This window comes from Balaenoptera physalus (genome assembly GCF_965194825.1).
Source record: "Balaenoptera physalus genome assembly, chromosome: 11".
Taxonomy (NCBI): Eukaryota; Metazoa; Chordata; class Mammalia; order Artiodactyla; family Balaenopteridae; genus Balaenoptera; species Balaenoptera physalus.
Genome location: NC_138896.1, coordinates 9,174,728 through 9,191,762, shown reverse-complemented (window position 1 = coordinate 9,191,762; position 17,035 = coordinate 9,174,728). Strand labels below are relative to the sequence as shown.

The 17,035-nt window shown below is 40.8% G+C and overlaps 1 protein-coding gene and 1 long non-coding RNA gene across 9 annotated transcripts in view; one reads left to right on the top strand and one right to left on the bottom strand.

Annotated features, from left to right (window-relative positions):
• LOC309638003 overlaps positions 1-17,035 on the top strand; it is a 789,902-nt gene that overhangs the window by 735,270 nt on the left and 37,597 nt on the right. The window lies entirely within an intron of this gene.
• HIVEP1 (HIVEP zinc finger 1) overlaps positions 1-17,035 on the bottom strand; it is a 144,137-nt gene that overhangs the window by 122,722 nt on the left and 4,380 nt on the right. For 3 of the 8 annotated variants that reach the window (XM_082413244.1, XM_082413246.1, XM_082413245.1), the window contains exon 2: positions 14,144-14,286. In XM_082413244.1, the coding sequence (XP_082269370.1) occupies positions 14,144-14,183 (40 nt within the window). In that variant the 5' untranslated portion in view covers positions 14,184-14,286. Of the gene's footprint in view, positions 1-12,557; positions 12,966-14,143; positions 14,287-14,843; positions 16,121-17,035 lie in introns of those variants that run through there. The other 5 variants (XM_082413247.1, XM_082413248.1, XM_082413251.1 and 2 more) reach the window with 5 other exon arrangements.

The window sequence follows — 17,035 nt, the reverse complement described above, 5'->3', positions numbered from 1 at the left end:
CTGAAATGTAAGATATTCAACAAAAAACTTGGAGACATGAAAAGAAACAAGAAAGCAAGACCCATACTCAGGGAAAGGAAAAAAAAGCAGTCAATAAAAATGATCCCTACTATCCCCAAATGTTGGATTTAACTGGTCAAGACTTCAGAGTAGCTATTATATGAAATATATATTCAAAGAACTGAAGGAAATCATGTTTAAAGAATTAAAGTATTGGGCTTCCCTGGTGGCGCAGTGGTTGAGAATCTGCCTGCCAATGCAGGGGACGCGGGTTCGAGCCCTGGTCTGGGAAGATCCTACATGCCGCGGAGCAACTAGGCCCGTGAGCCACAACTACTGAGCCTGCGCGTCTGAAGCCTGTGCTCCGCGACAAGAGAGGCCACGATAGTGAGGAGGCCGCGATAGTGAGAGGCCCGCGCACGGCGATGAAGAGTGGCCCCCGCTTGCTGCAACTAGAGAAAGCGCTCACACAGAAACAAAGACCCAACACAGCCAAAAATAAATTAATTAATTAATTTAAAAAAAAATTAAAGTATTATAACTCAACAAATAGAGAATCTCAAAAAAAGAGATATAAATTGTAAAAAAAAAAAAAAAAAAAAAAAGGGAACCAAATGGAAATTCTTGCATTGAAAAGTACAATAAATGAAATGAAAAACTTACTATAGGGGTTCAACAGCAAATTTGAGCTAGTATAAGAAAAAATCAGTACAGCTGATGCTAGCTCAAAGAAAATTAACCAATCTGAGGAACACAGAAAAAAGATCAAAGAAAAATAAACAGAGCCTCAGAGACTTGTGAAACAACATCAAGCTTACCAACATATTTGTAATGGGAGAAGAGAAAAGGGTGGAAAAAATATTTGAAGAACTAATGGCCTAAAACTTCCCAAATTTGATTTAAAAAAAACCAAACAAACCATTAATCTCCACATCCAAGAAGTTCAACAAAACTCCAAGTAGGATAAACACAAAGAGATCCACACCTAAACACATAGTACTCAAGCTGCTGAAAGCCAAAAACAAAGAGAAAAACTTGAAAACAGCAAGCAAAAAATAATACATCATGCAGAGAAAACCAACACAATAAACATCTGATTTCTCATCAGAAACAATGGAAGACCGAAGGCCGTGGGATGTCCAGAGTGCTGGGGGGAAAGGGAGCTACCAGCCAAGAATTCTATAACCAGAAAACCACTCTTCAAAACGGAATGAGAAAAAAAGACATCCCATGACTTTTCGAAAAGATAAATTTATTGCTAGAAGATCCGCCTTACAAAGAGGATATATGAGTCCTTCAGGTTGAATGGAAATGACACAGACAATAACTCAAATCCCCAAGAAGAAACAAAGATTGCTGGAAGTGGTAAATAAGACTCTATTAATATTTTTTTCTTGTTTCTTACATTCTTTTTTTTCTCATTTCTTCCCTTAAATTCTTTAAAACATAGAAGATTGTATAAAGCCATAATTTAACACTGTATAGCTGGGTTTATAACATACAGGGATCACACATATATGACAATAATAGCATAAAGGGAAAGAAAGAGACAAACTGGAACAAAGTTACCATTGTTCAGTTAGCATGATTCTCAAGTAGACAGTGATACATTAAGGTGCATATTATAATCTCTGAAACAACCAAATGACTTGGTCAAAGAAATGGACTCAAAATGATAATAACAACAACAATAAAAGCAACAGAGAAATCAAAATTGTACACTAAAAACTATTTAACACAAAAGAAGACAGTGACATGGAGAAAAACAAGATTATGAGACAAACAAAAAAGAAATAACAAAATGGCAGACTTAAATCCATCAGTAACAATTATTACATTAATGTAAATGGAATAAACACGACACTCAGAAGACAAACTGTCAGACTGGATAAAAAAGCAATTCCAACAACATGTCCACAAGAGACATATCTTAGGTTCAACAAGCCAAAGAAAGGTTCAAAGTAAAAGGACAGGGAAAGATACACTACACAAACAGCAACCCTAAGAGAGCTGGAATCAGAGATAATTGTATCAGGTAAAACATGTTACCAACTTGACCTAAGTGGCATTTAGAGAAACTCCAGCTAACTGCAGACTTGGGGATGACTGCTTACAACAACATTATTCACAATAACTAAAAAATGAAAACCAACTGGTGAATGGGTAAATCAAATGTGATCTATCGTACAACAGAATATTACTTAGCAATAAAAGGTAACAAAAAACCAGATACACGTGAAATTCAAACACTTCATGCTAGTTGAATGAAGCTAGACATAAAAGTCTGTAAATTGCATGATCCCATCATATTAAATGTCCAGAAAAGGCAAACGTAAAGAGCCAGAAAGCAAACCAGGAGCTACCTGGGGCCAGGAATGGGAGCAAGGACTGACTACTAAAAGCTCAGGGAAATTTGGGGGGTAGGATGGACATGGTCTATAACTGGATTGTGGCCAGGGTTGCACAACTCTATAAATGTACCAAATATCATTGAACTGTACTTACAGTGGGTGAATTTTACTGCATGTAAATTATATCTTAACATATCTGTAAAAAAAAGTATATTGTATAGTGGTTTGACTGAGGCAATTAAAAACTATTGTCTGGAGACTGACAAAGGCACCCTTTCCATGAAAGAGCATCAAATACAAACAGTGCAAACTCTGTCTCGTCCAGGATGTTAGTGTGAATGCTAGGCATGTAACTTATCACTCATATGGCATTAATTTCATCAAAACACAACAAATCAACTTAAACTATCAACAAATAAGAGGCCAAATGATGCATTTAACCCTTGTCACATAGTCACACATCTGCTTATGTATGTTAATTGAGTATTACTTACATATTCACTCATCAGATGTTTGCACAGCTGTCTGAACTTGCATGTGTAAGCCATTACGGTCTTTAAATGTCTTCAACTATAAATTTCCCAGAAGACAGGGGCAGAGCTGTTGAACTCCACAGTGTGTCCCACACATCACAGCAGGGCCTGCAGAACTGCAGACAGAGGCTTCTGGGTCACTCCATGACCCTACAGGCTCTTTCTTTCACCGAGAAAGGCAACGCGTTAACAGTTCCCGATTCTCAGACCATTTTTGAGCCATGTGCTAACATCAGCTGGTACCAAAGTAAAGAGACTAAGGTTCCAATGTGTTTGTGGAGAATTGACAGTGCTTTCAAAAGCATTTGTCAAACTACTCAAGTAGTTATTATGAACTCAATCGAGCCTATCCTTAACATAGAGTATTTAAACGTAAGCAAAATAAAATGAAACCAGAACACAAAAATACCATTTCCTCTATTCACCCTCATCCTACTCACTATCCCAAACCAACAGAAATAAAGAATCACTTGGAGATTAGAGAAAGTGTTGTAGGGAATACTGAGAATTCAGACCCACCAGGTATTAATCATGTTCTCAAACACCCAAGCACAAAGTGCAATGCCTCACGTGTTAGTACAGTCATTGCTCAGACGACCTGTCCCATCCCTAGGTCCACTCACAAGTGGCAGGACTGCCTTTTCAAGCCCATTTTTCAGAAGGCCCTCCTCTCACAGACAGCTCTGTTTCTCTGTGGAACAATCCTTCACAAGATGTACAGCACTGGAAATCGTTGCTTATGGTGTTTTTCTACTCTGTGAGTGAAACACAGTGGTGACTAAGGGGAACACGACAATCAGAGAAAGGACAGTGCTCTATCTGACACAGCAGCTGGCTCCCGCCCTGACGACCCGGGCCTTTTGGGTGGGGACCCACGATCTTGGCATCAGAACATCAAAAACAACAGAATTTTTCTGGCAAGACCAACTCAGCCTCTAAGGCTCTCTTCACCTTGGAACCACAAGCACGGGGACTCCTTCCCAAACAGATGTGAGGCGGCAGATCCTGACATGCTCATGCAGCAGCCCTGAGTCCCCCTGCGATTCACTCCTACAGCAGAACTCTACGGAAAGATGGAGCTTTCGGACTTACTCCCAAACAGAAAAGGGGTTTATAAATAAATTATCTACTTCTCCTCTCTTTCCTGGACAGGGGTCAGCAAGCGCTTCCTGTAAAGCGTTAGACGGTAAATATTCTAGGCCTTGTTCAGCCATTTGCAGCTCCTCGCTTTCGTAGCAGGAAAGCAGTCAGACAACATGTAAATGAATGGGCATGGCGCTGTTCCAGCAACAACGTTTACAAAAACAGGTGGAAGGCTGGATTTGACCACTGGACTGTAGCTTGCTGACCCCTGCCTGGAATAACAGCTGTTTACAGCTAAAAAGTAAACTACAGATCAACATCACCCAGCCCCCGACCCCTGCCTACTCCCATGCCGTGTTCTCAATGAAGACACGAAATTCAAGTTATTTGCTCGAGGTCACATATTAGTTTTTGCTGGTTTGTTCGTGTGCATGAAGATAATTTTCTGAAATAAAAGAGAGAGAGAAGCAGGCGGGGGGAGAGAGAGAGAGAGACTCATTCTTTTAACCTATCACCCTATCTCCTGGATACCAACAAATCATACGGACCTAGGTGGAGGCGTTTTTGGATTTCTTTTTAAATACACTTTTTTGGAGCAGTTTTAGGTTCATAGCAAAATTAAGCAGAATGTACAGAGATCTCGCATATATCCCCACACATGCTCAGGCTCCCCCCACCCCCAGCATCAGTCTCCACCAGATGGTACATTTGTTACAGATGACAAACGTACACATCACATCACCCAGAGTCCACAGTTTACACTAAGGCTCACTCTTGGTGTGCAATCTATAGGTCTGGACAAATGTAGAGTGACATGTATCCACCATTACAGCATCATACAGAAGAGACTCACTGCTCTAAAGACTCTCTGTGGAGAGGTTGTTTTTTAATTTCAAGGTGTTATAAAATTGTCCCTAGCCTTCTGTAAATATTCAACTTAGTATAAAAGAACTCAACTTGGTAATTGTACAATTATCATAAATAGGAACTACACATATCAAATCTAAAAAGTTTCCTCTCTTCTTCTTCATTAAAGTTTCAAGTTCAGTGAGAAATCCACTCTAATCAGGCAAACTAGACCAACAACCACTTCTGTATCATTTCCCCCATTCGTTCTTCTGCAAAAGCCTCAAAACTTACTTTCTCTGTCAATCTATCCTTCTCTTCTCTAAAACCCATCTCAAATCTCTGCCTCCTTTAGGTTTTCAAGGAGAACAAAGTTAACTTCTCCAAAAAGTATATTCTGATTGCTTTTATCCCCTTCAGATTTTTCTTTTGCTCCATTTTCCCTTTGAGAATTCCATACTGCTTGTACCATATTCATCTGAAATTATATACGTGTTGCTTTATATTGCCCTTAGATCTTTTTCATGTGTTCTAAAACTCTCTGAAAGAGGGTAACAAGGTTTATTGTTCACTGTTAAAATGAAAGACTAATAAAATCTCCTAACCCTGATCTCTCACCCCTAAAACTGGTTCTTCATTTGCCTTTTACCTACATCTGCAATCTGGATATAGGTCCACATATATCTAAAACAGTACATCTTTTCTATATTCTTCTGTACCTACTGCATGAGAAAAAAATATGAAATGTTTTGTTCTTGATTTTACTTAGAATTTTAATGTTGTCATTAATTTTCCCAGAAGTAGTTTCTAAGCCTTTATGTCCGAAATTTCAACCTTTATGCTGAAACTCCCGTTTAAATACTGCCACTCTCCACCTTAAGCAAGACATCTTTACTTTCAACTACATCTTACTAAGCAAATCATGTAAGCAAACATCTCTGATGGAACAACTATACTTTCTCTCTTGAAGAGCTTGGAAATTCCCTTGACTGTTTGCAATAGCAAATCCAACTTGGACTACGGTCTACACAACTCCGAAATGGATTTCCAACAGTTAAAGAGTTAGAGTGGGGAAAAAGGTCCTTCAAATTCTGACCTGCTGAGTAACCTCAGCTCTATGTGCTAAGCTTGACAAGCTTTATTTTGTAACTGGGATGGAGAGCATTTCTAAGCTCTTACTCTAGTCAGGAAAGCTCTTTCTGCTATCAATGTGAACAAGCATAACCATGATAGTTAAGAGCGAAGGCACTGGAAACTCCTAGCCGTGGAACTCTGGGCAACCAGCAACTTCTCTGTGCCTCAGTCCCACGTCCATGAAATGCGAGCAGTAACAGCAGCCATTTCACATGGTTGTAAGGATTAAACAAACAAACATGTAAAAAGCGCTTTGAATACAGCCTAGTACACAGACCTGTGAACAGGCTAGCTCGCCATCATCATTTTTATCATTTTATCATTTATCATTTTATTTATTTATTTATTTAATAAAATAATATTTTATTTATTATTTATCATTTTTATCATCATAAAAATGATACAGCACAACCTCCCTCTTGCTACCGGCCCACAACAAACTGTAACTATGGGAAGCAATATGATAAGAAAAGATTTTAAAGACTATTCCACAAACATCATCTTGAACAAGACACAAATAAGCTGCTCAAGATCAATTCACCTAAATGTCTCTGCCCAACTTGCTGATCTGTAAAATGAGGAAGATGAACTAAATACCTCAAAGGTCCGTCCTTCCCAGCTGTAAAACTTGGATAATTCTCTTGGAGAAGTGTATGAGAGACTAGCAACTGGAGAGAGAACTCCTTGGCACTGTTAAACCAGCTTCCAGGTCCCTGTGTAGCAGCTCAGTTCATTTTTATTGATTTTTAAACTATCAAACACTGCCCCATTGTAGCAATATGCTTAATCAACTTCTATTTGGATACTGTAACATTAAGCAGCTACACGCTGACTGTATCTTTTTCTTCACTGGAGAATCTGAAAGAGTTGGAAGATAAGCACATATAAATAAGCACGCTTCAAAATACAAACTTGTAAATATGTTTGAGCAAATTCATACTCTAATCATATAAGCACACACAAATAATATACACACATGAACACCTAAGTACAATAAAAAATCAAGTTTTGTATCAATTAAGCGGGCATAACTCTTAAACTACTATGGTTCCACCTCACATTTTGTGACTGCTCTTCTAGTTAATTACACAGTAGCCAACTATTTTGTGATCACTATATATTTTTTGAATGTTTTTGCATGGCAGCACAGCCTCAGAATATTTTCTAGAACAAAATTCATTATAGAAAATGTCTAAAAACCTTCTGAAAAGTCTTCATTTTAAAGTTATTTTTAAAAAGGTCAAAGTTAACGCAATATTGCACCAAGTATAAGCTCTAAGCCTAATGGCCAAAAAGAACTTCCTTCTAACATAACGATTTGAGTACTGAGAAGAAAGGACCCTAACTGGTGATACGTTTTTGTGCTATAGTGAAAGACGGCTAACAGTATTACAAACATCCAGTGCTTTACAAGAACAGCTTTGCATTATTTGTAATTGGCACATTATTAATATGCAAAAAATACTGTTTAAATATTTTAAAAGAATTCAATATATAAATGAAAAAATAAGGCACTTTATTTATAAAATATTTTTTCAGATAACACAAGAGTCACCTTTAGCCCAGACTTACTCATGTTACACTGCATTCTAAAATGTGCAGCTTTAACAACTATGCATGTGACCAGGGGTTTTATGCATATTATGTATTTTTCTAGTCTATGGTAGGATAAAATTATACCTCATCAGAACATATTTTCTGCAAAGATGTTCTAAAATAAAGTCATTACTCTGATTAATCATATTATTACACTTTGTATTTGCTTTTAAAAAGAAAAAAGCATTTGGTTAATGTTAATAAGCATTCAAAAAGCATCAGATAAGCTCTCAACAGGAGCCAAAAAACAATTATCTGGAATAAAAAAAAAAAAACGGAGGCTTGCTATATTAAGTCTATTCTTCTATTTTCATCCTCGTCAAACTAAATAATATCAGCTACTTACACAATAGTTCCTAATAACTGCAACTGCTTTTTCACCTTTGTCATCAAAACTATATTTTAATTTATTACTTACTTTATTTCTAGCTACAGTCACATATAGAATTTTTTCTTTGTAACACATGGGGTGGTTCTCCCAACAAAATTTCTAACTTCTCAAATCTTAAGGCTGTGCTAACCTAACATTCAAATGTGAAAAGCAATGCATAAGCAGCTGGAATTCCATCTGAAAATCATCAAAATTAAGCCTATTCTACAGATAAGCTCAACAAGATAATCCCCACATAACAAGAAAACATAAAATTATATTCACAGTAAGATTTTACAAAACAATCACTGGAGTAGGTTCATACACTGATAGCAAATGAAAATATCCACATTAATGAGATTACTTCTGAAATCCCAGCTGGGTTCCTGGGGTCTCACACAGGAGGGGCCAGGGGATGGAGAGACGGTACCATATAGTGATGACCAGAGCACGTCACTTCTATCCCACGTGACAGTGATGTCAACATTTTTAACAACAGTTCAATTATAATAAAATAGAAGACCTCACAATCAGTTTCCTGAGAACTCTATGCAGACAGAACAAATAACATGTTTTACTTCATTCAACACTGTCAAAATTATGAGGCAAGGTTTTAAAGAGTTGAGCGGCAGCACCGCTAATTGGCTAAGAATCTTCCTCCCCAAATGACTGTCCGCACTGACCTCTCTCTTCCAAATCCCAAGCCTTGAGGAGTCAGGACTAGGAGGAGGCAGGTCAGTAATCAATGCGGAGCACAGAGGCAGCTTCCTTTATGCAGCTATCAAAATGCAGTTAAAGGCTTCACAGAGGTATTCCTCGGTGTCCTCTGTTTGCAAAGAACATGTAACTCAAGAGTTGGACACAAACCAGTTTTTTACCAAAAGTAACAAACAGCTCTCTGGATTGAGTGTCTATCCAGTGTCAGGCATTGTCCCAACTGCCTACACTTGCCATATCATCTAATCTTCACACGTTGTCTCTATTTTACAGACAAGGAAACCAACACTCCCAGCTTGCCCAAGGCCACACAGCTAGTCCGTGACAGCATAAAGCCCAACTCTTTACCATTATATTAACTAAATGTACCAAAGGGATAAACTCTAGGAATCCAACGGCAAAACCTCACATAAAACAAAAGTTAATTATAACTACTTGGTTTATCTGTTTAAGGCGATTCAAACTTTATATTAGAATAGGTTACTTAATCAGAGGCGACCAAATATCATAAGAAGCATTTGCTACTTAAGGTTCAAAAACGTAAACAAATTTCATGAGTACAAATCATCTTTAACCCTCTAGTTGGCTAAAAAGCTAACACGAATGTTATTTTGTTGAGCACAGACAGAAGACTAAAACAGTCTCTTGTGACATAATTTATATCCAGCTAAGATGATAGATCTGTAGAATAATCATGATGCAATAACAAAGTACAATAAGGCACCTGTGGACACAAGCAACAGAAGCCCACTGTATACGGGGGCAGGGGGGGCAGGGTACGGGGGAGAAGAGAGGAGGAAAGTCAAAGAAGTGGTGAAATCTTCTTTGGCAGACACACCTCCCACACAGAGTAAGAAAACAGAGTAGAAGTGAGGAGGGGGAAGAGATACTTTCCAGAAAGAAGAGCAACACAGAAATGCTGGGCTTGCACGCTGAGCTCCTGAAATGGCAAATGACTATCCATCAGATACACAGTAGAACAAGAAGGCCAGGGCGAGGCAAGTGTGTCCCAGCTAAATTCACGGCTTTGGACCTCATCTTCTAAGGCGATGGGCATCCACAGACGCCACATGTGGATCTCGGCTATGCTCTTGATCACCCTCCCGAGTGTTACTTCTCACGTTATAATAAAGCTGGCTCTCAGAGGGGAAAAGAGCTCTCGTCTTGCACAATGTGTTCAGAGCCAAATGCACTCAACCAACAAAAATGAAAAACAGCCACACCAAATTCTCAAAATACGTTTTTGCAAAGGTTAATACTTAGTATTTTCCACACTGATTTCCAATCCTAAAACCGATGAATCTTTGAAACCCTAGGCCCAAATACAACCAAAAATAGGTAACACCCATTTTCTTTTCTTCCAAAGCTTTGCAACTTTCACAGTGACGAAGGGCAAAGCACAAAAACAGCCCTTTGTCTTAAAATGACAGATGGAACCCCTGCAAGTCCCCAGTTCCTCCAAGAGTCCCAGCAAAGACCTGGGAAGGAGGCGACGGGTAGGGACTGCCTCCTGGGGAGGCAGGTGCCACCCTGCTGCATGCTCATCAAGACCACACGTGGAGCTGGCCCTGGAGTTTGCCGCACGGTGGCCAAGAGCCCCTCTCCGGGGAACCTAGGACAACATGTAAAGCCTTTCTTCTGAACACCAAGCGCTGCTCTCATGCTCTTCAGAAATTCCTATTCAACCTCACAAAGGAAATGCCACTGTTAGACGCTACCCACCCACAGTGTGCAGCTGGGCACCAAAGACAAAGGTTCTACTTGGTGTATGTGACCAAGGGTGAGGAGACCAGAACTCAGCAAACCTCACTCTCACAAACTGTACAAGTCACCCATCAGATCTAACTCTGACTCAGTTATGCCCCAAATTCGTGTCCTGCCCTTGACATAGCAGTTCCTCTCATGCTTTTCCACTGAAGAACCTCTAGCATCAGAGAGGTGTAAACTCCGCCTCCTCATGGGAGCACAGCCTGTGTGCCTAACTTAAATCCGTACTAACTTTGTACGCTCCTCCATGATAGAGGCCTGTATGTATTTTTCCTACACTTGTATAATACTTTAACACACGAATACACACACACACACACACACACACGTGCGTGTATACATATGTTCCCCCAATCTTTCCACATGCCATGGAAGCATAATAAACATATGATTTCAGATTTAAGTATAAAGCTTTAATTATTGACTTGATGACCAAGCACAAGACACATACTTCACAGGCTATTTTCTAAGGAAGACTAAAAAGAGGCAACATGTTTAACGGAAACCCCTAAGATGACGGCACACAGAGCTGGTCTTCTGACTGTGTCTCTCCCCACGGCACAGCTAACTTTATGAGATAGCTCTTCTACAAGACAAAGCAGTGGGTCACAGGTAAAGCCAAGCAAACATGATACTCCAACTGCATCACACCACTGAGATACAAGATACAGTCATCCCTCGGTATCCACGGGGTGTTGGTTCTGGACCCCCGTGGATACCAACATCCACGGACGCCCAAGTCCCTTAAATAAAACGGCCTAAGGCAGTTGGCCCTCCGTATCCAGGGGTTGAGCTTCTGAGGATTCACCCAACCTGTGGCTGAAAAACATCCACATATACATGGACCTATGCAGTTCAAAACTCGCTGTTCAAGGGGCAACAGTAAATGGTAAAAAATCCATTTTAGTAGCTGTTGTTTCCCTGCTTACTTTAACCCCCGAATTGTGCCTAGGGAGACAGTCCTCGTACATTTTTAGAAGGAAAGAGGAAATTGTAAAGGTGTTCTTGCCTTTGTTCTTTGCTTACTTGGGTTTTCCCAATGGGGACAGCTTGGCCCTCACCCTTCTCAGCTGAGTGAGCTAACTGGCTCAGACACCACCCCTTCCATGAAGTCCCCCCTCCCCTGTGCCTGGCGAATCTGCCCATCCGCCCACATGGCTTTAGCAAAGTCGCTTTTGTCATCTTGTGCTAATCTACTTTGATCCTTTCTTTAGTGGCTGAGGGTTCATAACTGCCTTAGTCAAGCAACTTTTTAGACTCTCACCAATGGGCCAGAACCCAATTTATCACACGTTCTCTTCAAAAACTTTCAAAACATCTTAATTTCAGAAAACAAGCAAGTTTTCCCATTAAAACTTTTCACTTTGCATACTAAATTTAGACCCAGATTTCGTGATCTTTATAATCTGACTCCTCCAAATTCTCCCACTCCAATCTCCTCCCTCGTTTCCCCCCTGAGTAGAGCTTCTGATGCTCTGGTCATGGGTGGTAACTTAGAGGAGCTTGGATTCCCCAAGTTGCTTCACAAGCTCCTACCCCAGGATGAAATGCACTCATCCTGTCTTGTCAGCTTCCTGGGTAATCTCCCAGCCTTAAGAACCCAGTTCAGATGTTATCTTTCCTTCCCACCCTGCCCCTCTCCAAACCAGCCCCTGCAAAACTGGAATTAACATGATCCCCAAACTCCAGCATAATCTCTAAACGTCTGCTCCTCCCTCACTACATTCTCTTTGCAGCGTCCATGTCTGATTATCATTTCATCCCCGCCACATGGAACGGCAGCACAGGAGGGCGTTCAACAAATACCTGCTGGACTTCCCTGGTGGCACAGTGACTGGGAATCCGCCTGCCAATGCAGGGGACACGGGTTCGAGCCCCGGTCTGGGAAGATCCCACATGCCGCGGAGCAACTAAGCCCGTGCGCCACAACTACTGAGCCTGCGCTCTAGAGCCCGCGAGCCACAACTACTGAAGCCCATGCGCCTAGAGCCCGTGCTCCGCAACAAGAGAAGCCACCGCAATGAGAAGCCCACGCACCGCAACGAAGAGTAGCCCCCGCTCGCCACAACTAGGGAAAGCCCACGCGTAGCAACGAAGACCCAACGCAGCCAAAATTAAATATAAATAAATTCATAAAAACAAAAAACAAAAAACAAATACCTGCTGAGTTGTACATTTATTTGATACAGAAAGGAAAAGTCTATGGCCTAAAAATCTGCATTTCTCTGGATAGCCATGTTACCTAGAATACAATAAAGGATATATTTTAAATATGAAAAACATTTAATGTTTATGACCTCATGAATGATACTTTCAGATCAATCACGCATTCATTCTTTCAGTGACAGTGCTAATCAGCTGCCAGGAGTTGTGCTGGGCTAGGGCCCCTGCCAGCCCCAAGGCTGCCTTCGAGCGCGTGGATCCATCGGCACAGGGCACCCTCTCTGGACAGGTGAGTTATAAAAGCTGAGCCCAGGACTCCAAATGCCCGCCTCAGCTGGCTGTGAGCATGGAGGCATTGCCTATAGAAGTAAATGAGAGAAAGTCCTGAACTCGGGGGCTCAGATTCTAGTAAAAGAGACAGGCAAATACAGTCAGTTTCCAACATTTTCTACGTGACCCTGAAAATCAGACTTCGACATACGACACTTAACGCACTCCATCTAAATCCTCATCTCATTGAACACCGGTACTAAAATCATCAATTTGAACTCAGGCTGAGGCATCCACCTGTGCCAGCAGAGAGTTCTAGTACGCTTAGGCAGGAAATGAGCACTGTTTGCAGATTCAAGTAGGCCACGTAATTGGCCACATTTTCACTTACCACCTCACAGGGACTGGCCAAATTATTTCACCAAGGAACATTTTCAATTAAATTTGTCTGATTTTTAAGTCATTTCTTACCTTGCGTGTGCTTGAGAATATTTTTTCTGTCATTGTAAATATTTCATAAGATACTTTACTCAGTTTGGAATTATTTGCTTTAACAGTTCTTTGCTTAACACTGCTACACACTTTAATCTACTAAGTTAAATATAAAGATAATTACCGTTCCCAGTGGATAAAGCACATTAGAATAATACAAATCTTTTAAAACAATAAGCTAAAAAAAGTTGACTTTCCTAATATTAAAATATCTCTTCACATTTAAGAGGAAATGCTCATATTTTTTTGTTTTATATGAAATGTATATTATATACATATACATTTTTAACCAATTGCTTCCCTATGGAAAATAAATCAGTATACCTGCTTCCTGAGTAGTTCTGCAAACAGTGGTCTGAGTTAATGTCAACTACAATTGTCTTCACTTCTTGTTAATCTAATGTACAGACTGGTACAAAAATAAATCTCAAAAGAAGTATGGGGGAGGGGTGAAAAATAATTCACGGTGATCCAGCCGGCAAAGAATATCCAACCATTTATTTCAGATTCTTCACTCCAAACAAGGTGCCTGTTAAGAGACAGTGAATCTCAGACTTTAATACCCACACTAATGGTTGGGAAGGCATTGTAGTTTTGTCAGATTCAATTAATTCATTCAACAAATATTTACAAAGCATCTCCTGAGAGACAGAAATTGTGCAGGGCAAGAGGAAGTGAACCAGAGAAACAGAACAGGGGTCCTGGAGCCGCCAGACCATGGAGCAGGGTCACCATCTAACAAGCTGCCATTCCTGCCACCAATGAGATACTTGATTAAAGACTGACTGGAAACCCTACTTCCAGCTCATGCAGAGCCTCACCTCTTAGGTTTCTGGGATGAATCTGTTTAGTTCGAGGCATGTTCTTTGATTCAGGGGCCCCTTTTTCTTCTTAGAAACTGTAGGAAGAGCAGGTCACAAAAAGGTAGCTCCATAAACCCAATGTCCATCAATTAATCCATGTGCTGAAAAAGAAAAAAAAAAAAGTCACATTTCACTACCTTTTACTACCTTCAAAGGAAAAAGACACTTCAAAAGTTATGGCTTAATACAGCACTAATCTAAACTCAACAAAATCTCAACTAATCTAATCAAGCTGAAGGCCACTGCAAAAGATTACCTACTAACTTTTAATTAGATGTAGGAACATCATATTGCCACTATCTGGGCTTTCCCGTGAAAAACACAGGGGAAAAAAAAATCACTGTACCTTTATCAAAAGAGAGTGAAAAAATTCAGTGAATTCTGTTTTAAAGCAACGTTTCCAGGTACAAACAAAGTACAACATCAGGCTATAAAAGGGTTTTGCTGTATATAGTACAAGTCTGCCCATTTATAAATTCTTTAGGGCATGGACCATGTCTCATTCATTTTGTCTAACTGAGTTAATTCAGTTAATACATGTGGTTGCTTTTGAGGCTGTTCCCCAATTATTCCAGTTCTCTCTTCTAGGCTCCTTTAGGACTGTTCTTTCTCCCTTCCTGTGTTTAGCTAGAATGCATGACCAGTTCTGGCTAATTACCTGTGAGTGGAAGAAACAGGCATCGCTTCCAGGGTGGAGCATTTAGTTATCAAAGCAAGATGCCCCCAGTGCTCTTCTTCCTCTGCCATGAAACAGGCACAGTTCTAGACAGCGAGTCTGACAACACAGAGCTGAGCTCCCGCCAACCCAACGTGATCACGGAGCAGAAACATAAATGAGATCTTTGTTGTTTTAAGCACTGAGGTTTAGGAGTTATTTGTTACTGCAGCATAACCCTGTCCTGACATACACATTTTAAAAACAGCTATTTGAAATACAATGTGTCAAAATAGCAACAATCCAAAACTTAACCATCTCTTTCCCCCATGAGATCCTCAAGGATCCTTGAGCTATAAAATCTTAGTTTTAACTTCCTGCAATAAGGCTGATAAGCAAAGCCCATGATGATGATGTTAAACATGAAATTATGTTTAATCACTAAGCAAAGACACAAGAATGGAATAGGAATGCTTTAATACTTTTAAAACATCCAGTACTACAGAAAAAAACAAGAGCACCTACTGTGTGCCTATGTACTTCCTACACATTACCTAATTTAATCCTAATGATAACTGCTTAGGTAGCTATCATTTATCCATTTTAAAGAAAAGAAAATTAAGACAGGAAGAGGTTAAGGAACCTGCCCACGGCCAACAACTAAGAAATGTGGCACCACCTGACTCAGGTACTCTCAACGCTTATTTCCTGGCTGGAAATAGTACCTGCTCTGGGGGTTTTATTCAAGAGGCTGCATAGCACAACAAGTCATGACTACATATTTCGGTGTCAAATCACACTGGGTTCAAGGCTTACTGTGTGGCTTTGTTCAAGGTACTTAACCTCTCTGAAGATCAGATTTCCCAACTGTAAAACTAGGAAATAGTATCCACCTCACTGGGTTGTAAGAACTAAACAATGCAGGTGCTTTGCTCACTGCCTGGCACACGGAAATATCAAATATTAATCCTCCTTAAGAATGCCTATATGGGACCATAGGGCTGTATCTAATAACCAGTATAAGGTTTTAGAAATTTATGGTTTCAATACAGCAGAGAAGCAGCAGAAGGAAAGAAGGCTATGATTAACTTCAGTATTTTAACCCCAATAAGGCTGCATGTGGGCACTGCATAAAAAATATTTGCAATTTTTTAACTGCATGGTAAAGAATATGAAATATGAAGGTTCAATACCATGTACTTCATCTAGCACTGTGCTAAATGGTCTATAAAAGATATAGTTCTCCAACTCCCTGCACGAAAAACATCCACCATCCAACTGACGGAGCTTCCGATTCAAGAGAGAATGTAGAGACGTCAGGGCCAAATAAACTGTATGAAGGCTTAACTCCCAACTTAACGCTTTTAAAAGGTCACGATATTTAGAAGTTTTTAAAGCGACAACTCCGACTGTAATTCAATCACGTGACACCACAAGATCCGGAGCCTGCACATAAAATATGCAAATTCCCAATCAGTAACAGCTTTCCGCTACCCTGTTCTCTGCCTACCCACTGTCCCTAGCTGTCCATCCCATGTTTAAATCCTTGTAGGGGGGAGTGAGTCTTTCCAACGACCGCAGCATTGTAGCGATGAAGACGAGTGATGAACCGTTCCTTCACAGGAAAGAAATAAATACTACATGGAGCAAAAACATGACACGATCAAAAAGCGTAAAGACAGTTGCAAGGAGAAAAAACATGAATGAATGTGGAGGGCGGAGCCTGGGAAAACCCCTCTGCAACGCTGCACTGAACAAAGCGCTTCGCATGCCAGGAGGAGGGGGGAATGGAAGTGCCAGCTCAGGAAGGAGTCCAGAGTGAATGCGGAGAGCAGGAGGAGGAGGAGGAGGAGGAGGACGAGGCGAGGCGAGGCGAGGCGAGGCGAGCGCGGCAGCCCTGAGACTCCTCCTCGCCGCCAGCTCCGCCGCCGCCCCCTCCCCTCTCCAGCAGCAACTCCTTCGCCAGCCCGACCCCAAGGCGAGCCGGAGCCGACCGGCGCCCAAACCCACCGCCCTCTTCCCAACTGCTGCAGGCGCGTACTCCCAACCCGGAAAGAAACTACCCAGGTGGCTGGGAGTAAACAGGCACTTAGAGCAAAGAACGAAAGGAAAAGCAAGCCACAAAGCCGGGAGGTTGGGAAGCCGAGGCCTGGCCTCCCTCACCCCCCACCCTCTTGCAAAATGCGTCTGCGGCT